Raw genomic sequence first — 22,885 nt, 5'->3', positions numbered from 1 at the left:
GTAACAGCCCTGCTGTTGGCATTAAGTAGCTAGTAAATGTATATAAAATACGCACATTCTCAAAGAACTCTCAAGCATACGGAAACAGAGAAATACAAGAGGCTGAAATAATTAATTCTGCTAAAATGTGAGACCATGAGCCCCTACCAGACAAAGTTCTTGTTCCTATTTAAGGCAAGGCATATAAACCTACACACAAAACTTCAAACACTGCCAAGCAGTTATGATCTAGCAATAGAGATCCTTCCTTCTGCCCTTTTGCAAGTCTTACTTCAAGTAAACAGTGCTACTGAAACGTGACCGAAGGAAGAATGTACAACAAAGCTGGTAAGACCTTACGGGCCCAAACAATAGGTAAAGGGCCTGTTAGTTTTTGCGTGGGCACTCTTTACACTTCTTACACGGAAATATAAAAATGTTACGTGGCAACCATCAGTGTTAATGCAGCCACATGTGGCAAATTAAATGGGTGTGCCTAGCATAAAATGTTATTACTAAGTTGCGCAAATATGGTAAATGACAATGTTTACATGTCATTTACCAATGACAACTATTAGTAAGAAGCAATATAGCCACTGAGCAGGCACTTTTTCCCTACCGGGAACCTGTGAGAAATGCTCAGACAAGAGACTTAACTCGAAGTTTACTGAAGTCGAAGAGAGACTTCCCTTGTATTTTAGTGGGCTTTGGACCTGCTCTTAAATTACAAGTAACATTGCAGCTGAGAATAAGAACTTTACCCTAAAGAACTAAGAACAGTTCATACAATAATGCACTAAAAATTATTAACTTGAAAATTACAAAAGGCATTTTCTTATTATGGAATTATTTTGTCTATTTTGTAGCATTACTGTATTCTTCTTCTGTCTTTGGCATACAAAGGAGATATCGCTATACTGTATATTCATCACAGCAGATTTCTCTATGTCAATGAACTAACCAGGAGCCAAATAAGAGTTTACGAGTGTAGTATAATTGAAGATTCTTCAAGATGACAAACACAGCTGTGCAAGGACCACAAATACGATATGTAGGACTTAAAAGCTTTTTGCAGCTCTAGTATATAAAGTCTGGCTCATTAAGAACTAGTAATTCTATCACTGCTAGTGTCAAGCCTGACATCAAATATTCACTGAATTCTCTTTTCCCAACCTAGTAGGACTACAGGCCTGCTGCTACTGTGTTATTACAACTAATATTTGCACTAGAAAAATTAAGAAAAAATATTTCTGTCATACACATGTACTGAGAGGCTTGATCAACACGTTTAGAGTATTTTGAATTTGTCAAACTGAAACACTTCACAAAATCTGTTCAACTAATCTGTTGGCTATTTCAGAAAACACTATTGACACGGAACCTTGTACAAACAACACAGCCTTGTGATTTACAAATTGCTTTATAACTAGAATATGCAGTCACAGTCAGAAGGTTCAAATATTCTATTGCTAAAAACACACTGTAAAAACTTGGACAGAAAATGTAAGTAAGCCATGTAACTTTATAACAAAATCTCAATTGTTGCGGGTATTAACATGATGAGGTTCCAACATGTGCCTGTGTTAAATTAAAATTTCAGCAGACTATATACATACAGGCAACATATGAATCGAAACATACTCACTCACTTCCACTATATTGAATGCTGAACCAATTTTTCTTGCTAAACAGAAAAGAAACATCTTTACAGCTTCTAATCAGCTGCATCCCCTAGCAGTGTTACAAACAAAATATACTCCTTAAGTTCAACACCAAACCCAAGATAATTATTGCCAGCAGGTGGCTAAGAATTGGCAAATGCAATTAATCTATATCTTGTAATGAAGTTTAAGTAAGTTAAGCAGTCATTTCATCACCTAGATGTGTGATTTCCTTCAGATGTTTCATGTAGGTATATTTTTAGTGTATAGCTACCAAGAACGACTATGCCACAACGCGGAAGTGTCAGAATGCCACATTTTGACAATTTCCGCAGACCTATTTGTAGTTCTGCATCCAGATTCTCAATTTCTTATGCTGGTAAGAAGTGTCTTGGCTGACTAGTCACACCAAAGTCAAATGAAGAGGTTCCTAACAATGGGAATAAGCACAGTATAGCAAGCAGCGTAGAAAAGAGAAACTGTCTAAATAGCAAAATAATTTTTACTTGAGAACAGAACAAATCCCACTCAGATACATTGAGATAATAGATGTAGAGCTCCACATTACTGGAGTGTAAAATAATCGTGTTGAAAGATTCCTTGCCCTTTCTTGATCAAGATAAATCACATGGGCGATTGTATTAATCCAACAGGGCAGATTGGGACATGTCAGGAGATTTAATAAGTTCTGCAGAGTTTTGGTTCCTACTGTTGTGCTAGTTCCTCATGGTTATTGTGATATTCTGGCTCTGTTGTAGTCCACAGGAGATTTATTACAGAGCTCATTACATTAATTTAATACACTTTAATTAAAATATTAATTAAAGATAACTGTAACAAGGGACCTGGAATGTGTTGTGTGAGATCATTTTCACAGAATGACATGTTGCTTCTTATCTTCAAATGTAGACTTTTAAGCAGGGCTGCCACACAAAAGTAGGCTTTCTACTTTATTTGTTGATGGAGACAACATACTGAGTTTTCCAAGATTGTTCCTAAACTGAGAACTATTTGGGCTTTTTGCCTTACTTGTAGTAAATTTCAGTTTGTATTGGTTAAGAGTCCTAGAAGTTTTCAGGGATGTAAATCTCTGAATTATAAGTTACAATTCATTATTAGTTATAAAAAAATTTGCAGCAGTAAGCTATTAGAGCAGAGCACATGCAGCTGATGCTTCTCTATCTCTCTTTTATATAACCTTGTCCCTCTAATACAAGCTATTAATCATTGGGTTCAGAAATATTCTCCCTTGTGAATAAATCTAGCAAACACAGGCAGCAGACACACTCGAAAAAATTAGAAGTTGTAAAGGTAAATGATGTGCAAATTACAATGTGGCTTCCCTGTGGATTTCACTGTCTTTGGAAGAGATACAAGCAGCAATGCCTGGGCATGTGCGCACACATACATACACATAAACAAAATCAGGCCTTCAAATTACCTGTAGTAGAAATTATTTGGAACATCATAAGAAATGGAGCTCCTATGCATCTTCTAAAAAGCATAAATACGGAATGAAAGCATATGTTAGATTTGAAACATTTACTATCATGTTCCTTTTGAACTCTAATAGTATACTAATGGATGTGGCAGAAAAATATCAAAGCACAGACAACCTAGGATGCCCACTAGCAAAAGGGTACCTTACTGAATGTGAATTAATGGGTAAGAAAGATGCACTGAAACCGAATTTGATCTAATAAAAGCAGCAACAGCTGTATGAGAGCATATCCTCAAAATATTCTGAAACATAATGGAAACAAAGTTTAAATTATCTGCATTGTTTTGCTGAAGAATTAAAGATAAGAATTTCTACATTTTGTGGAAATCATTTGTCAGCTTGGCCCTCCCTGCTACAGAAAACTTGTTAGGAGGGAAGTTCCTCCTGTCCTCTTCCTAAATGATAGTATTGGCATTTACGTTTACAGCTGGTGCCTGCTGGCAGTCCTATCACACCTGCGGGGCTTGGCACTCTGTTGATCTCACGTGTCGTGTCTACTGCTCAGAGTCGCAGGATGGTTGAGGTTGGAAGGGACCTCTGGAGATTGCCTGGTCCATAGTCTGGCTCTGTCTTCCTAACACCCTCCACCAGCTATTTATACACAGTGATAAGATCTTTGCCGAGCCTTCTCTTCTCCAGGCTGAACAGTCCCAGCTCTCTCAGCCTCTCCCTGCATGACAGATCCTCCAAGTCCTTATTCATCTTTGTGGTGCTTCACTGGACTCACTCTGGTAACTCCATGTCTGTCTTATACTGGGGAGCCCAGAACTGGATGCAGTGCTCCAGATGTGGCTTCATAGCATGGATTGTAATAAACTATTAACCTCTAATGATCTCAGTAGAAGTTGTCATTAAGGATTGTGAATTAAGAAGGCCTACAAAGTTTTTGTTAAATCAAATCAAGGCTGATTCAAAGGTAGTCTCACAACTTAATCTAACTCAGCAAACATGCACCAAAAAGAGTAACTTCTAATGAAGGTACAGTTTGAATTGGTCAAAAAGACCAATAATTTCAGTTATATTTTTGCTATGAAGTTAATATAAAGGATAACATCTAAACCACTGATAAAAATGTGACATCTGAAAAAGTTCCGTACTTCATTAGCTCATTTCAACATACAAAAATTGAGATATCGACTTCTTATGCAACAGTTAACCAATGCGTATATCTAATCTTATTTTAGATGCTTCTCCTCTTTCATTTGCTACACTTGACTGTGTTTTCAAATTAAATGACCAAACTGGTGTCTTTCTCTGTTTGTGTGGCACCTTGATTACACAGCAGCTAGCACAATGGAGATGGCAGAGGGAAAGAGGTATAACTGTAATGCAAATAAATACATACAGAGTAAAACATAGGAAAAAATGTTTAATGAAAACAAATATTCCCTTGTCTTTCATGCAGGTCTGTCTTTAGTTTTGTATCTTAAAGGAAAGCCAGACTTTGTTATGGTATCATGAAACAATTTAAAGGTCATCTTTGACAAAATTTGGTGTAAAAAAAGGAAAACACTTTTTGTCACAACAGAAAGGTTCCCTGGTCTACAAAAGTGTTGATCAGATTCTTTCTGTTATTCGATTTTACTGATGAATATAGAAGTAGAATCAGTTTATCTGACAAATAGTTCTATATGTCAGAATTAAGCTGTCCAGTAGAGAAATAACTTTGCATTAAGAGAAGCCATACCAGATGAGAAAAAAATCAAATCTGATATCTGATTGCCAGGAATAGGTAATTTTGACTTATCCACATAAAGATATAAAACATCTCTTTATGTCTTGATGCCATACTTGTTGGTGCTGATGATGGAAAATTTCTTCCTGATCCTGTGGAACACAAATTCTTACTTTCAAATGTGAATATACTACCCTTACCTTTTGCAAACATCACAAATGTATTACAGCTTCCTTCTCACTTATTTCCAGTAGCAAACATGCCTTCAGATGATAATTACTTGGAATTTATACCCTTTTCTGCTACTTCTCAAATCCATCCTTCACTTTAAAGAACACTATATTAAAAAAAATAGCTTGTTCACAGCAAGATGGACTTCCTCACCTTAAAGATAATGAAGCAAATGAAGCAAGACAAAAACGCTCTCTACAGAACCCAGACACTACAGGGAAGCATTGCGGCTTTGAAATAGATGGCTCCTGTGGACTGGTCTTGTAGCAAGCTGCTGCTAACTGCCATGTGGCCATCTGACATTTGTATTCGAATTAAGAGAAACAGTGTTCCCGAATAGCTATGGGAAATGCTAATTTGACATGATTATGATGTACACAGAAAACCAAAGGTAACAAGATATTATGGATACACCTGATTTTGTAAGCTGTTTTTACTCTGTACTTGAAATTCAGCACTTTAGGCTTCCTACATGTTGTACTAGAAAAGGATGTTATGGATCAGTGATTTTTTCTTGTAGTATTGAACCTATGCCTAGTGATACTCATTTTTACAAGAGTTCTGCTCAGCTCATTCATGTAAAAATTCCCGTTTGCATTCTAAATTATCTTTCTGCTGTAAATAACAATCCATTTATAACTATTTAATAAGAAGATCTCTAAGTAGGCCTGGAAGGCTAGCCTAGCTAATCATAGTAGTGACTTGAATATATATTTTTTTAAAATTACAGTATTTTTATATTAACGTACTTGCTCTAAATCTTTACTTCTTAGAGATAGTTTCATACAATTTTTAGAAAACCTTATACTTTAGGGAACAAACTCCTTTCCAGATATTGTCGTGAAATGAAAGGAGCATAATTTTTTTCCTCATTTAAAATAGATAAAATTAAGATTGTGATCTGTGATTTTCTACATATTAGTATTAAGGATCAATATTGAAGGATCAAGTGCGAGTCAAAGTCTACTGAGTTTGTGCTAAGATGAATCACCGGTACAGTCTTAGTGGTACCACTTCGGTTTTTCTGTATTCATCCCTGGCATGTGATTTATTGATTCCTTTCTCCATCCTCATTTTAGTGAACGTTAATCTCTGAGGTTACTCAGCAAACAATGTTCTTCAACTGACCATCCTAACTCACTAGTAGAGGACCTGTCCCATCTGGAAAAAAAACCCAACCTCTCAATAATATTAGGTAGACACTGCTAATAAAGAGCAGTGCTATACCCTGGTATATCAGAAGACCTCAGTCACCCATATCATGAGCAGAACAGTCCCCAGGGACAGCCAGCAAGGGCTAACAAAGGCCACCAATGGCACCACTTGGCGTGCTTGGTGCCTTGGTACCTACACTGTGAGGCACAGCCAGGCAGACTTCTCATCAAGTCACGGTCTGAAGGCAGGCAAATCAGGGAGCACACTGGATTCACAAACAGCCTTCAGAAGTCTGTGGAAGACATAGCTAAACAGGTCTGTAGACTAAACTTCCAGCAGGCAGAAGTACAATTAGAACTTCACTATAAAAATGAAATTGTGGAAACTGAGTTGCCTTCCTTTTTTTTTTAGCAACAGATAGATACGTATATTAATTCTGTGTATTTGTTGCTTCTTGAGAGGATATTTCTGTTTATGAAGAACGACAAGTTTTGCTGGGCAAAAAAAGCTGCTGCTTGCCTGCTTTTGGAACAGACAGTGAGAGTCACTTCCAGGCTGAAATCAGTCTCTTAAGATATTAGAACAGCAAAGGCCTGGAAAAGTCTGAGAATACAAATATCTGAATCTTATTGAGCGTTTGGTTTGTTTCCTAGCAGTTGAACTGTTTCTTAGCATTTAAACTATTCTGTGTCAAACTGCATCTTTTATCAAGACTTCCTACATCCTAGGGTGATATTACAAGAATAACGCACAGGTAATATTTCAAGGTGGCTGGTATGAGTGGAGGTACAAGAACAGGGAAAATAAAGAATGAGACAGACCACAAAGCGTGGAGGCCTCATGCATTGTTTGTTGTCAAACACTAATAGTTTAGTTTGATGTTTCTGAGAGTGATGTAAAACACGGGGTAACCTTTGCCCATTCCTTACTCTGGAATTCCCATGTACCAAATGCCACCGAAGCAGAGCAGCTTCCCTGGGATGGCTGCCAGCACTGTGAGTACAGCTTGCTGAAAATAACTTGGTGCCAAGAAGATGCAAAGGGCAATCACTTAAAGGGAAAGATGCCATCAGAGGATTTAGCACAAGCACAAAAAGACTACAGCAACAGCGAGAGAGGAATGTACAGATTTCAAGTGAGAGCTAAGGGGCAATTGCAAAGCAACTGCTGCAGTATCTAGAACTTATTTCATTAGTTACAGTAATTTCAGGTGCCTGTGGGCAAAGTTACTTTAAATTTGTACTGATTTCTTCAGAATGATTAAGAAGCTGGAATCTAGACAGAGGTGTAGCCTGATTTGCCGAAGTGCTAGTGACAAGAAGATGAGATTATTTTGCCAAACTCATTTATTTATGAACAAATGTTTGTTGGGAGATATGGTGAAGGCTACATAACTGCAATGTTAACCTTGTTATATCAGAATAAAAGATAGCAAGTGAAGGCATTAAGAATGAGGCAGATCCCAGAACGACTTGAACTGTTAGATGGTTTGGTTCTTCAAGATACAATGCAGTAGAGATTAGTTGCCAGAATATTAACATAGAACTTACGTAAAACACGTAAGCCAGCAAGGCCAGGTTGATAAAACAGGACAGCAGGATTTTTCTTGTTATCAGACTCAGATATAAACTGAATAAAAAACTGGAAACAATACTGCTTTCTTTGTGTAACATATACAACCCTCTTCCATACAGGGAAGATTACCACAAAGCCAAGCAGACTTCTCCTTGCACGTATAAGAAGGGAATTTGGTTTATATCTACTAAGTTTTCTATACTTTGCAGTTTTTCAGGACCCCTTGACAGATTAAACATCCAGTCATAGATCTGATCTTTCATCTTGTGAGTTTCTGTTAGATCCTAATTTTTTTTCCACAGCTGTATTTAATAACTCATAAGCAATTCATAGTTAAAATTTTTTATACTGTTATAAAATTTAGAAGGATATACAAATTTTTCAAATCCACAGATATATTCTGTCAGTTTTCCAAAAAAACCATTGAATAAATATTTTCTAGAATTACTAAAAATGTTATAATAATTGAGTAATCAATTGCTGGTATTCTGATCTGGTATCGTCAAGACCTGCAGATACATTGGAATTTGCTCAGTATTCAAACACTCCTGTATGCAAAACTATTCACATGATTAAATACATGGTTAGAGATCTAAAACATTCAGAGTATTTAAAATCACCCTTCTCCATATGAAAAAAAATGCATGGCCATATTATTGTTGTTGTGGAGCACCTTATTTGCAGGTACTGCGATCATGATTTTTCTTTCACATATTAAGTAAATTAAGTAAGAATATGTGAATGGTCCAGATACTCACACGTAATGAGATGTCACAGGGTGAACCAGCGAGGTTAATAAATGTTCTGGAGTAAATAAATAATGATCCTCATTGCTTCTTTTTTTCTAAAAGTCAAATCTTTAAGTTTCCAACACTCTTCTCAGATTTTTTTTATATTTTATCACTCATCCTCAAGGGTGAGTCCCTTCCAGTACTGCATAAACTAGGACTATAATATCTGTTATATATTATTTGTTGTCTCAATTATTCTCTTTTAAACACGTGATGATTTCTTTGAAAAATGGGAAGAAATATATCTTGCATTTGGAAAGGGAAGTGTTGAGGAATATGATAATCCTCAGTTTCTTAGCAGCTCATTTTGAAATTTCGCAGAGATGTCTCCTATACAAACAATCTTTATCCTGATGCTGGAGACAGCCTTTATGTCACCGGAATCGTGTGGTCAACCATCATAAAGAAATCTGTGTAAAGCTGGACCCAAGCCCCTGAGTACCATGATGTTGAACAGATTAAATATTTCTATGGTCAGCCAGTGTAGAAATATTGGAGGTCAAAAGACCAAGACTTGATGGAAACAAGGAGAAACAGTGACGAAATAGACTTAATATCAGCAATTTTATAGCCAGAATTGGATGGAGGAAGGTGCATTATTGCGGATGTTTAAGATGGCAAGATACAGTGCAGTTTTCCCCCGTTGTTCTCTGTATCCACCCTTTCCCGTTTCTTCCTCCTCCACCCTTTCGCTCACGATCTGCCCACGCCCTGCCCGCACAATGTGAAGCAGAGCCAGGGCTTTTGGGTCAGAGACGACAAATTCTCTGAAGGATATTCTGGCTGGAGCCACGCAGCCTTGGATGGGGCTAGTGATGCTGTGGAAAGGTACACTGTTAGCAGAGCTACGGGATCAGATGATTTAGCAGTCTCTGCTGTGGGGGTGCCTATAGGGAACATAGCTCCAGGGTATGTAAGGTTTCCACCCTGCCTGCTGAAACAAGTCCGTGCTTTGGGTTCGGCTGGAGGCCGGTACAGTTTGCTCTCAGTGTGCATATGGTAGGTGAACGGAACCCTTAATTTTTATTGTTTTTTAAAAAAAATCAAATAGATGCTTGAAGTCATTCTATCCTCAGTTTAGGAAGAAGCCCAAATCCCTAGGATACAGAGCAATTTTCCATAACAAATTTTTTATTTTATGAAATGGCACATTTCCATAGTAGAAGACTCTGTCAACATAAATGGCTTATAGAAATGTTTGGTTGTTCTGCAGTCAAATAACTAGATTCTTACACAGAGAATAAAAGACCTAAATATTCTATTTAAACACTAAATAATTTCTGAGTTAATAAAAAATAATTTTCTGAGTTAGAAAATCAGGAATAACAAAAGCTTGAATCTCCAACTCTTAAAAGATATTTATGCACAGATAGAGAAGCCATTTCCAAAAAGTAGCCTTTAGTACATTTGTGTTTCCCGAGTTTCTATCTGTGGGGAATAGAGATGTCTTTCTTACTTAAATGAGTCTTACTGATCTGACTAATGTGTTACATACAACATTTTCATACTCTGCTAGTACTGCAACACACTTTGCAACATAGAGCGATAGCCTTAAATAATCTCTTAGCTCAATACAATTTTTCCTAGGTTAGCATTTCATTTGGTATGAGTCTGAACATGATATCATGTTCCTATTTGGGATCCAAAGTCTCTGAGACCATCTCTGCTTGCCTTTCTCCCTTTCACTGTGTTATCAATCATAATCAGAAATGTTTCTGATGTTTCGTGATAGCCGAGGATATACCTTCCCCTTATGCCTGCCTACGGTCTGCCTTCAGATGATGCATCGACTTCCTCTAAGGATCTGCTCAGAGTTCAGAAGGACAGTGTAGTTGTCATGGTCCACAATCGGAAAACAAAAGATTCTCTTTCCTTTGATATTTCATTTTTTAAAAACTAGTTAGATATAAAATGCTTTATCCCTAAATGTAGTAATAAGATAAGTCAATTTGCTGGTCTTTGGTTTTCTACTCTCTAAAGAAAAAAGGAGAATTTCAAAAAAAAAAGATAAAAGAAAAAAATGGGAATTTTTTAGAAGTAGCAAGCAGCTGCTGTGAATGTAACATAAAATATGGATAGAAGAGGAAATATTGCATTAAGCAAAAGCTCAAGAGTTTCAGGAGAAAGAAAACACATATGCTTATGAGTTAGAGAAAATTATTTCATGTTTCTGAACAGTGGTGCATGTAAAATGTTTGGCCCAGCATGAATCCGCCAGTTCTACAGAGCAGAAGGCTAGCTGAAGATAACTCTGCCTCTCATAGCAAAGTGCAAATAGCATTAATTTTATTTTTAATAGAAATTAATATTATAAGAAAATTATAATCAGTAACTATTTGGCTATTTCTAGCATTACAATGTCCAACCCTTTTGAAAACTCTGGCCTACCATTTTGTTGAATCCTACCATAGCATGGCTGATGTGACATATTTGACATTTTGATTTTAAAAAATTCTGAGGATTCTCACAAATACAACAAAGCCAATGGGAGCATCAGGTGCTCCAGCAAGGCACAGGTTTCAAAATGAGCTCCCCAAAACATTTTAAAGAAGTGGGTAATTTTGCAAATTCTGAGTTTGGTCCTTAAAAGAATCTTTATTTAAAGGAAAAGTGTTGGAGTGACCAAGTCAAACTAAAACTTTGTTTCTATGCCTCTATTTGTAAAAATAATAATTGTAAAACCTCTCTTAAAAAACCCCAACTTTTTCTTTATTCATCAACATGTTCAGAAACATTCTCTTTCTAAAGTATAGTTTTCAATTACATATCCTTTTATATTAGACTCTTCTAGAACAGTGAGTGCCATTGCATGCATGAAGCATGAAAAAAAGGTCTTATCATTTCTTATAGGTTCACTTCACATGATTAGATTGACTCCATTTCATATCTGCCCGGGCTAAGACCAAGGCCATTCCCTTTTACATGACTGACTTTCCACTGAGTTCCTCTTCCAGCCCAGAGGGACTGCAGGAAGGTTCACGGGCAAGATGCAGAGGACCATTAATTGGTAAACCACCTGTGTGCTTGGCAGATACTTGACTCTAAAAGGCAGTGAGGGCAATTTAAGGGACCAGCTGAAAATTACACCACCACTGGTGATTTTAGTAGAAACATCTAGTGGTGGACTGACTCTTCATAAGAGCTTTCCTGATCTCCTTGTTGCTGAAATCTACAGGTATCCTATACCTCAGAACCACCCTATCACTCTCTACAGTGCAGATTATTTGTTGCCAGCACAGACAAATCTGTAGCGTGTCAAATGTGAGGGTAGAATATGTTGAATCTCATCTCCCAACAGGAACCACAAGAGCAACTGTGTTGACAGTGTTATTCATATTTGACTTTGTAACGTAAATCAGCTAAAACAATTTTTTCTCTCTGCTGCACTCAAGTGGCACTTCTCTGCAGGATTCAGTGGTATCACAATTCAGATCCCAGTTTGCCACAGAGGCTGACTTACAATAGTGACTTTATAAATTAATTATTGTCTCGTATATTTGCAACATGGACAAGAACTCCCTGGTTTGTTCAAAGGCGTTAGATTTGCTTGTGTTGAACTTAATAAAGTGTAAAACAGTTTAGGTAATGAAGAAGTTGTTAACATCAGATTGTGACTAATTTTCTGTCTGCTACTAGGAGAAACAGGATTAGTTCCCATGCCAGAACCTATAAATCAGTGTGGTGAAAAGGTAATTTTTAGACAAGTGTTCTCAGGAGAAAATGAGGGTAACAGAGAGTCAAAAAGGAGAAATGGCCCTTTAATATAATCTTTCAAAAAATGTCTCTAGAAATTGAGAAAGTAGCTCAGAGGCTTTTGAAGTTCTCTTAAAATCAGAGCTGAAGAAGGTCAACTGTCAAAGTACTGTCAACAGACGACAGTTAAAGGGTGGCTACATAGCACTGAGACCTCTCTGCTAATTGTTTTCTAAGTTTTAAACATCTGGACTTTTTGCGACTTTTTTAGAGAATGGTTTGTTTATTTGAAAACTAATTTTCATCAGCTACCATAAAACGGTGCAATGCCAAACACAGATTGACATTAAATGCTTTTTGCTTTATTCTTTTATGAAATGTAAAATAGTTTTTTACTAATACTTAGAAAACAACAGAAGTCAGCTCAGGCTTGTTCACATTAGTAGTAAACATGATTAAAAGTTAAAAAAGGATTAGCCAAGTGATGCTTTGTGGGTTTTTAAACTAAACCGTGAATACCAATTTAAAAATTCTAATATAGTGAGACCAAGCTGCAATTGCCTATTAGGTGGTCCAGATGAATGTGAAGCTGCCCCCCAAGAGGCTTTCTGACCAGCTGACATGTTTAAATATTATAATCCTCCCTTTCTCATATTATTGGATTTAAAATAATATTTGCTATGGTGTTTAAGCAAAAAATAAAAAACCAAACAGAATCCCACACTCCTTTACTCTGCTAAAGAAGCCCTAAAGGGCTAAATTTGGGGGAAGGATGAGAAGAAGAGCAATACATCTGTGGTGCATATGCAAGCCTCTTTTTAAAGCAAGTGTGTTTCACAGACGAAAAACTGTAACCACTACAAGGAAATCTTAACACAAAGAAATAATCTCTTCAGCACTATATAGTTATCATATAAATAAAGCATGGAGTGCTGGGGTTTTTTTTTCATTTATTTTCAAAATAAGAAACAAAAGTAGTACTAGGTCTATTGGGAGGAGGGTGAGAAGAGGATTGCTGAAAGATTTGGAAATTCAAGGCTTCAGTGACCTTTGAGCTTTCAGCTCAGGTGCTATAAAATAAAAAGATCTAAGCAGACTTTTCAAAATGGTCACCGGATTGGAAGCAGATTTGCAGTCACCCCTGCCCACTAGCAAGCCCCCAAAGCAAGCAAAGTCTCTGTGCCCCTCAGTCCCCACAAGCAAGGTGAGAACTCTGTAGCAGTGGTGAGATTTTTTTTTCCCCTCAAAATATATCTGGGCTTTCCTCTTAAAATCAACAATTTGTTGCATCAAAAGCTGTTCAGGAGGAAGCGCTCGTTTGGAAAAAACGCCCATTGGAATGGTTTCTCAGCTTCAGGACAGAACTCCTGGAGCTGCAGGTGGAGATCTGCCCGAAACAGCCTTTGTGGGCCGCTTCAGCAGTGGAGAAGCTCTGGTTTCAGGCTGGACCTCAGCGCGGGGCAGCGGGCTGTGGGCTCTGTCTGCCCGGCCCCGTGAACACAGAGTTCAACCCTGGGGGGACGCTGCAGTGGTAATCCACCCTAGGAAAGCCAACACAAGCAGAGAGGGAACTTGAATGTGTTTCTCCCATACCCTCTTGAGAGCACTAACCACAGGCTGTTGGCTACTTCTGTCTGAGGTAGAATGGGAAAACATTTCCCAGGCAAGCTCTCATGCACAGCAATTTTTCAGATCTGGCCTGTTCATTTAAAGACTAAAGTGAATTCCAGGTTTTTTGAAAGCTTGACCAATTCTATCAGCTTTGATGATGATATATAGCACAAACTTCATTCAACATCCTCACGTTGCAGTGTTTTTTGTTACCATACTATTACAGAGGTTATATTTTGGTAGTGGATATTATTATTATAGGTATAGTTTCGTGGTTCAAAGAGGCAGGATGTTACAGCCTTACTACATGAAAAATGTCTTGTGATACAGTGCAGTACATGTTGGTCCCTAAACAAAATTACTATTTCCCTGTCATTCCTCAGCTTTTAAAATTATTACTTACATAGCTGTGTTATTGAAGCAGATCATGGTCTATACTGAAAACAAGCGAGATCAGCCCCCTCTGTATTACCCATATACACACTTTTGCAGATGCTAGCACATAAGCTAAAAATTAACTGTGAGGTTGTGATTTCAAAAATCTGGTAAACATTTTTTTTCTTTTTTCTGTGAGAAAGGGAAGGAGAGAAGGGAGGTTTAGAGGGTGATGGAAGGGAAAGAATGCATCGCAGCTTCTGCGGAGCCATCAAAAGCAGCCTGATGGTACCGCAGTGCTGAGGAAGTTGTGGAAAACCGGTATGAAACAGGTATGGCGAAAGGCTAATGAGTCTAAAATTTGATCTAACTGGTGAAGAGAAGGAGTGCTTATAAGACCTGAAAGCTCAGCGGGTCTGATCTTTCACAGATAGAAATTGATGGAGTCCTATTCATCTCAGTGGAACCATGCCATTTTACCCTCTCACACACCGATCCAATTTGAGTCTTCTTTTTATCTTTCAGTCGTTCTGCTTTTTAAAGCAGTCCTACGAAAACAAAGCAACTGTGTACCTGAGGAATTTGCTTGGTCAAGAAATACATTCCTAGCTGGCCCTTATAGTTTGTTCAAGAAAATTAAGGGTTTTTTTAATAACAGAATTTTAGAATTTGGAAAATGTATTTTCGGTATAGTAGTTCTCTCTCTACAGTATATTATTTTCGACTTTCTTTAGTATTGTAAGGGCATTTTCAAGAGGGTTATTTAAGAACAGTGTCGTCAGATCTGCTAAAGCAGAAAGCAACTCACTGTCCTCCCAAGCCTTGAACAGGCAAAGCTCCCTCCTCTCCTTTGCTGATGTGTGCAAGTTCTCCTTTATTAATCAGGACTAATTATTGTTTTCCTGGCTGTCTTACAGTCTTCTAATGACCGTATTGATTAAACTGGAGATACACCGCCTAATTAAATTTATGATGGCCGTTCTGATGCCACTTGAACATTATTATTAATAGACACTCAGATATTATGGCAGTGTGCGAAACAGAAATGCCTACGAATTAGTAATACAGAGCCAAGTCACATCCCAACATTTGAAACAGAAAGGGTCAGTAGCCTGTTTCAACATGGTTGTCAGTTAACACAAAGCCAGAAGCGTGCTTTCTCCATGAAGACCTCATGCATCTGCTTTCATCTCTCTCTGGATGTTCATGTGAGGTCTTCTCCTCCTTCCCAGCAGCCTGGTCCACAGCAAGTCCTCATTCTGTCTAACCTTCTCAGAGGTTTAAAGCCAAGTATAAGTGGTAAGTTGAGGAAAAGGCAAAACCAAACGTCAGGTGTTGCCCATATTTAGTGTACCTCAGCGTGCAGCTGCATACATAAGTGAAGCTCACAGCGCTGCTACACCCTCAGTTTCTTGTGGAAACTGGTGCTCTTCTACAGAAATATTAAGCAGATGCTGTCCTCTGGGGCTGTCTAAGCAGAGGTCCCAGTTCTTGTTCTATACCAGGATCATCATACATAAGGGGGAAAATAGCTACACCCTTTGGATGACAGCTGAATTCTTGGGAAAGTCCTAAGGCATTCCATGTCAATATGTGCTCGTTTCTAAAGCACAGCAACCACTTGGGAATCATCATCTCTCTTTCCAAGGGATGAGTCCTTGCACGCTAATGGTAGCTCTGCCACCCCATATCAGGACAAGCCCCAGAGCTTAGCCCGTCTTCACAAGCGCTGTAGGAAGCGTGCTATGGGAAAAAGGTTGGGTAGGGGGAAACAAAGGGAATAAGAACATGAGAGTACAGACCCTTTCTTTGAGAAGGAATAAAGGGCAATTTCCAAAGGGAGCAGAAGTGATTACACGGTAGGTCAATATCATCCTCCAGGAGTTCTCTAGTTGAAGTTGAGGTTTCTTAATTTCACTTTTACAGATGTATATTCTCTGAGCCATCTCTGAGTTGCTGCATATTCAGTCAAAACATGTCTACCTCCCACTTTATTCTGGGAAAGGTAATGATCGTCCTTTCCAAAACATCTTTCCTACATACAGATGGGTTAGTACCATAGACTCTGCTGTGAACAACCATGTAGAAAATTGTATACAGGTCCTGACAGCATTTGCCCCACAAGTGTGTTTTTATGCCTCCGTGACAATTAGCTAAACTTAGTTTGACAGGAGATTCTGTGCTCTACTTTTAAAAATCTTACACTGCCAGCATTAACACACGCCATAGTGAGATATTAGTTGGTGAGTTTTCTCATACCAGAAATTTTTGTGGGTAACTAGTATAAACCTACCAGCTACAGAAAAAAATACCTCTGCAACTATCTTCTTCTAAATATTTGTTTCTTATTTTTAAAATAACCTACTCAAAGAGAAATAAATCTTGCTGTTTGTGCCTGCATGCAATTCTTCTTTAGCTAAACTATAACAAATTTGTCTCTGTGTGTGACTGGGAGAATCCTAACTGCTCATCCCACCTATTAAGAGGGAGAGATCATCGGCTATGTTTATCCATCCAGGCAACCTGGATGTCTTATTTGGCTGGATAGTAAGCCAGCAGAAGCATATCATATACCACCATAAGACTATGTGGCTTAAATAAGTAGCTAAACTGAGTTCTCATCCATCCGCACTCACGGCTCCCACTGGGAGGAAGAAGGGAATAAGAAAATCAAACTCAATAGGGCCCTTTCATTAGTTTAATTTCTATAGTTCAACACTCTTTACATAATAAAATGATAGCTATAGATTTTCACTTTCTAAGAATAGAACAAGTGAAAAATGTATATCAAAATTACAGTATCGATGGACTGCAGATACCACACTATAAAATGTGTGCAAAAGAAATGCTTAAATAATTTGACTGTTGTTTTTTGAGAATTGTCTCTGCCTCAACCTTTTCACTTACAGTTTTGCCACTGAAGTCTGGCTTCTGGAACTGGTCTCTCTTCTACCTGATCTGGTTCTGATTTGTTAATTTTCTACTTTAAAACTGGAGGCTTTAAAACAGATAGCTATCACTAGCCCAGATCCGAGCACTGTGAACCCTAGCAATATATCTCCTGAATCCTACAGTCTGTTACAGGAAAACAGAAATGATAAGTTCAGAGGTTCAAATATTGTTTTCTAATGCAATTTTCTTGGAATGGTACTGTAGTAAGAACAATAGTAAAAATAAAATTAAGAAGTGCTCTACATTTTCAGGAAGATACAGAAGAATTCTTTTTGCTAAAAAATCTTTCAGAAGCTGACTTTGCATTTTAAATTTCTATAAATTAATTAAATAAATTGTCTTAAATACAACAAATACATTCTCTCTCTCTAGTATTTACACAAAGCTAATACTTCAGACCTGACAAATTCCTGCTACTATCAGGAGACACATTATTTGATGTCTGCTTATTTACTGCGAAACCACAGAAAAAAGTTACCAGCAGCCCTCTGGCTGCGTACGCGGTGCCCGGCTTTGTGGCCCAGCTTTTTGGCTACCATTGTTCATCTTTAGCTGCCTAAACTGGTGCACCTCGCATTGGCCAGAGAAAGAAAAAGCATCAGAACTTCTGAACTGCTTTTGGACACTTAGGCTGCACGTCTGTGTCCCAGTGCCCCCAGGGTATAAACTCTAAATAACATCAGTTTCACATCCTGAAGCTAGTGACTGAAAAGTGCAATTTTCACACCAGATGTAAAGCCAACGTTTCACTGAAAGTGTAAAAACTGATGTCCCTGCAAGGGTAAGCCTGCTTTCTGGCTGAGGAACAAGAAAAATGAATGCTATAATTCCAATATAGAAAGTCCCATCTTCCACCCAATATGGATGTGGGAGGAGGAATACTTAGCCATCATTTCATTACAAAACACTTAATTTTGTTCTGGCAGCTGGTAGGAGCCCAGCTGTCCCTTTCACTTTCACCCTGTGACAAACACATGGAGCGCTGTAATAATTTCAAGCACGAAAATGGAGAAAAGATGAACAATAGTGAGCTGCTAAGAATGCTCATTTACATGGGACATCTTCCTGGCTGCCCCAGATGACTTCTTTTTCTGTTAGCCCAACTGCATCAAGAGCTTTTGGCCATATATCTAGCTTGGTTACAGGACAGATTAGGTCTTAAACATTTCTTATGATTAAATAAAGAGGCATCAGGTTTTAGTCTATTGACAGTAATGGCTTGGTTAGTAGCTGGCATTTCTGCTTCATACAGCTCCTATAAAGGAAATTACCAGTACAAGAGAAGTTTTTCCCTATGAGACTGAAAAATTACAAAAAACCCATATCTACATCATAAAATATACATTTTCAGACTGTTTCTCATTAAAATATGCTTTAACTATTGGTAGAAGAACCATGGGGTGAGTGAAAAGGAATTACGTATGATTGAATGTCTCAATTATACTTGATAATTGCAATGAAGACACTGGAAAATCAGTCTGCTTCAATGACCTACCTAGAAGTCTGGTAAGGGCAAGCAGAGGGATTTCAGAAGGGAAAAGCACATCAACAGGAGGAAGGGGAGGAAACAGCTGCTGTTATAATGGTATATTTATATACTAGTTTACAGAATTAAACATTTCATAATTTAAAAAAGTGATCTGCAATACATTGGATCCGACTTAGCAGAATATGCCTTACTCTGCTGGAATCACTAGAACTTCACTGGTGACAACTCTTGTCCACCCTATGGAAACAAACTCAGAATGAGCAGCCATTCATATGACATGAAACTTCTGCAATACAGACTTTTTCTTTGAGACAACGTGACTGCAAATGTCGGTAAGCGTTTCATCCACTGCAGAGAGGCCAACCTTAAATTGTATTTTGCTCTTGATGCTGAATTGAGAATGTTCAGAGAAAGCATTGCAGAGAAACTTTTCTTACTACAGTAGAAAAAAGTGTCATTTCCTCAGCTGAAGTCCACTTAGCATATTTACTATTAGTATCACCAGTAGTAGTTGCTATGAAACACAGATGCAGCAAAATGTAGATTACAGAGCTTAAAAACTAAGCTTCTCTAAAAAATGTTTATCAAAAGAAGTGAATAATTTGATTCTAGGAAATTATTATAAGCAAATGTCTTATAGATTGCCTTTTGGAAACTTGGATATCTTCATGTAGTTACAGGGTTGCTTCTTACAGAACAGGCTGTAGTCCCTATAGACTGAGACTTCCCCTTAGTCAAATTTACTAATTAATGATCTAACAAACACTATATTACCCTTTCTAAACTTGGGGCTAGAGAAGCAGTGCTTTAGGTTTTGAAAACAGCTGGCAGTTCACGTAGCAAGACTTTGAGGAAGGCTGGGGAGGACGGAATGGCATGCAGATTACAGAGTAACAGTTCAACTAACGAAGCTGGACTTCGGGGTGTTGGATGATATGGAAAAAAATCCTCAAGTATCTCAAAAGAGATGGGGCACTAAAGAGTTTATCTGTGACAAACCTCTTTGTTTCTGCAGTCATCAGTGAAGATACAGCAAAGGAAATGGAGGAGCTGCAGTTATGCATTTGCAATACACAAAGTCCTTGTTTTCCCACTAGGCACTGCAGAATAGCAATTGTCCATTCACAGCACATATCACATCCTCTGCATTTCAGAGCTAATATTTTTGCAGTCCTTAAGCTAGCATGCTTCAGCCTAGCGTAGTTAATTTTTGTAACCCTTTCAGGTGCATTGCATGAGGAGGGTGTGCTTATGTTCTGTTCCTTGTTACAGGAATTGGTTTTTTTCAGGTATAATTTTTAAAGTTAAACTAAAAGATTTTCAAATTGCAGAGGGTTTATATCTACAGCAACACCTCAAGCAGAGCTGTAAAAAGTCTCGTTTCACAAACTGGGAAAATATGAAGATTGCTAGTCATTGAGCATACCTGTATATTAATCCAATTAACAACAGAAATCGGCTGTGTCGGCTGAAATTGTTTTTAAGACCACTCATACACACACACATACACACGAGCTCTGACAAGTGGCTCCTCCTCTTGTATTTTAGAATCACACTCCTGAAAACAATGTTAGTTTTATGCTAGCCGTTGCTTTTGTTTCCTGCAGCACACACTGTCCACTGTAATGCTGCAATCCTCATTCAAGGCAGATCACCAGCTCGGATATGAATTGAACCTATATGCCATCAAACAGACGTCAGGCTACATTACTTCAACTTCCAAGCACTTTTCTCTGTTTAAGTAGCAAAAGCTATCTGAAAACCGGTGTTGATAAAAGACGATCAGCTCCCTCCCTTCCCACTGAGGATCTGCTTATAAGTCAAAGTGCAGGCTGCTTCTTCATGTTGAACTTCTGAACCCAAATCAAGTAAAGCAATCTTAGCACGTAGTAAAAAAAAATATGATGTGGTATGTGCACTCCTAAAAATGAGGCTGATATTGTTTTCTGCTTGATCTGTTTATTTCCAACTCTTTCTCTCTCTGCTCTAACTCTCAGACAACTCGTAACCCCCTCAAGATAAGAACGAGTTTGGGCTTTCTTCTCCCTTCATCTAAGCCAGCCAAGTCCCAGGTCTCCTCTCCTGCCACAGAGCAGTAGGCAAACATATAGAAAAAGCAATCACACTTTCCTCAGTGGGGTTAGAAAGGACTACAATAACAGATTCTTTCTGCGATCTTCTTTCGCCATCAAATGGTTAAATCAACAGAAGTTAAAATTTTCATCTAGTTTGAATAAAGAGAAAAAGGGAGGAAATTCAAAAACCGGTTGCTGTAGTAACAATCACCAGTAAAAATCTTTTCCACTAAATAATAGTATTATCTCCCTCTCCCCCTCACAATTTTAGTTCCCCTTCAAAAATAATCATGCTGCCTCTTTTAGATTTGCTGTACATACCTCAACCATTAAACAAGACATTTAACCATAGTGGCAGTTCTGTGACCTTTGAATGCCGTGAAATCTCTAAGCGGTGCAGCTTGTTCATGAAGACTTGTACTGCAGAATCCAGTAACTGCATCCAGGATTAGGAATAGAATTAAGCAACAACAGCAAACAAAAATAAAAAAATGAAAGAAAAAAAAGAAAAGAAAAGAAAAGAAAACCTCCCCAAGTCCCCCAACCCAGCCAATAAAACCACCTTAAGAAGCAAAAAGACTCGGGAAGAGAATGCACTTTTCTGCCAGTGTGAGGGCTGGGGTAGAGCGGAGCTTGCTGCAGTCTGCCTGCCTGTGTGAGCGAGCCGAAGGCCGTGCCGGGCTGGGAGGTGCTGTCAACTGCCACAGGCGCGGGAGAGCAGACCAATCCGCGGCAGCACTGTCAGCTCGGTGGAGTGAAGCCTTTTCTGTTTATGTTTCCTCATTTCAGGAGTGACGTCAAAGGGTTTAGTTTTTCCTCTGCATGTGCTATTAATTTTAAACGACTACTATGGGAAGAATGTGGCAGTGATTTCGGCAGGCTACCCTACTCGAAAGAAACCGGAGTCATGATTTATCTGTCCTGGATTTAGCTTAGAAATATTTTATAATGAGAGGTACCAGAAAGATCCAAAACATCCTCACAAAATGGGGAGAGGCTATAAATGTGCTTATATATATTGAGGTGTTCTTAAATATACCCAATGTGTTTCCCAGCGAGAGCTGTTCTCTGTATGGGTTGTGGTGCAAAATCAGACCCGATTCTGCCCTTGCCCTGAAGTAAATCAGGAACTGCTTCTCTAAATTCAGCGGTGTCACGCCAGTGTAAACCTGACGAAAGCGATAAGACTGAGACTCCTGTACACATCCCTTTATCAGTCAGCACGAGCTAGATTGCAAATTAGCAAACTTCTGTCATTACTGTGTCAGTCACCAACGCAGTCAGCCTTAAGGTCTGCTGCTCCGGGCAAACGCCCATTCCACCAGCAGGTCGCAGCCCAGCCGTGCTCGCCTACGAGCTCTGCTGTGGACCACCACACAGGGGTTTATTTCATACCGAAGCCCATGTCAAAAGGCAAGAGGCAATGGCAAAGCCTGGCTTCCTGTGGCACCGCATCTTTGTCAACAGAGAAGCTATGCAGCCGAAGCTTCAAAAAACAAGTAACATATGCCAAGGTCAATTAGCATGGGCAACAGAGGCCACGACAGCACAAGATAAGTAACAGGAGGTCAGTTGACAACGATAACTGTTTAGTAGTCTTCATCATTTTAATTTTACTGATTTTCTCTTCTAGGGATTCTTTTCAAAGAGATTGGTTTATGAGGCACAGTTCATTCCTAAAAAGTCTCAGCAGTCTCACATTTAATTTTAAAACACATATAAGTGCTTTTGAAAGTGGATAGGCTGACAGCTCTTGAGAAAGAAATTTCTCAATGATCCACAGAACAGGTACCAAAATAGTGGAAGTAATAGGAGCTTCTCCCTGACCACCAACCGATGGTACCGAAATGTTACTCCAGAGAGGCCGAAAGATTGAATGATTTTTTTTTCTCACTGAAAAGTCTGCCTGTGCTATCTTTGCTAATGTAATCAGCTTCAGCAACAAATGCAAAAGGTTATGGTGCTGTAAATGCTGGAATAACATATTTAAAAGCATTAAATAAGTTAGAGATTTACAAAATCAATTAGAGCTCATTAAGTTCATCTGACTGTACTTAGAGAACTGTATGAAGCAATCTGGAATGCATAAATAGGAATATTATTTGTAGTACACAGAAAATCA

General features: G+C 38.4%; 1 protein-coding gene across 1 annotated transcript in view; it reads right to left on the bottom strand.

Annotated features, from left to right (window-relative positions):
- Window positions 1-21,199, bottom strand: part of PDE7B (phosphodiesterase 7B) — a 177,734-nt gene extending 156,535 nt beyond the window's left edge. The window contains exon 1 of the mRNA XM_075498797.1: window positions 21,085-21,199. Within this exon, the coding sequence (XP_075354912.1) occupies window positions 21,085-21,105 (21 nt within the window). The 5' untranslated portion in view covers window positions 21,106-21,199. The remainder of the gene's footprint in view (window positions 1-21,084) is intronic.
- Between the last annotated feature and the right edge of the window lie 1,686 nt (window positions 21,200-22,885).

The sequence above is a fragment of the Mycteria americana genome, chromosome 3 (genome assembly GCF_035582795.1).
Source record: "Mycteria americana isolate JAX WOST 10 ecotype Jacksonville Zoo and Gardens chromosome 3, USCA_MyAme_1.0, whole genome shotgun sequence".
Taxonomy (NCBI): domain Eukaryota; kingdom Metazoa; phylum Chordata; class Aves; order Ciconiiformes; family Ciconiidae; genus Mycteria; species Mycteria americana.
The sequence above is the reverse complement of the archived record's forward strand: the minus strand, read 5'-3'. Positions and strand labels throughout refer to the sequence as shown.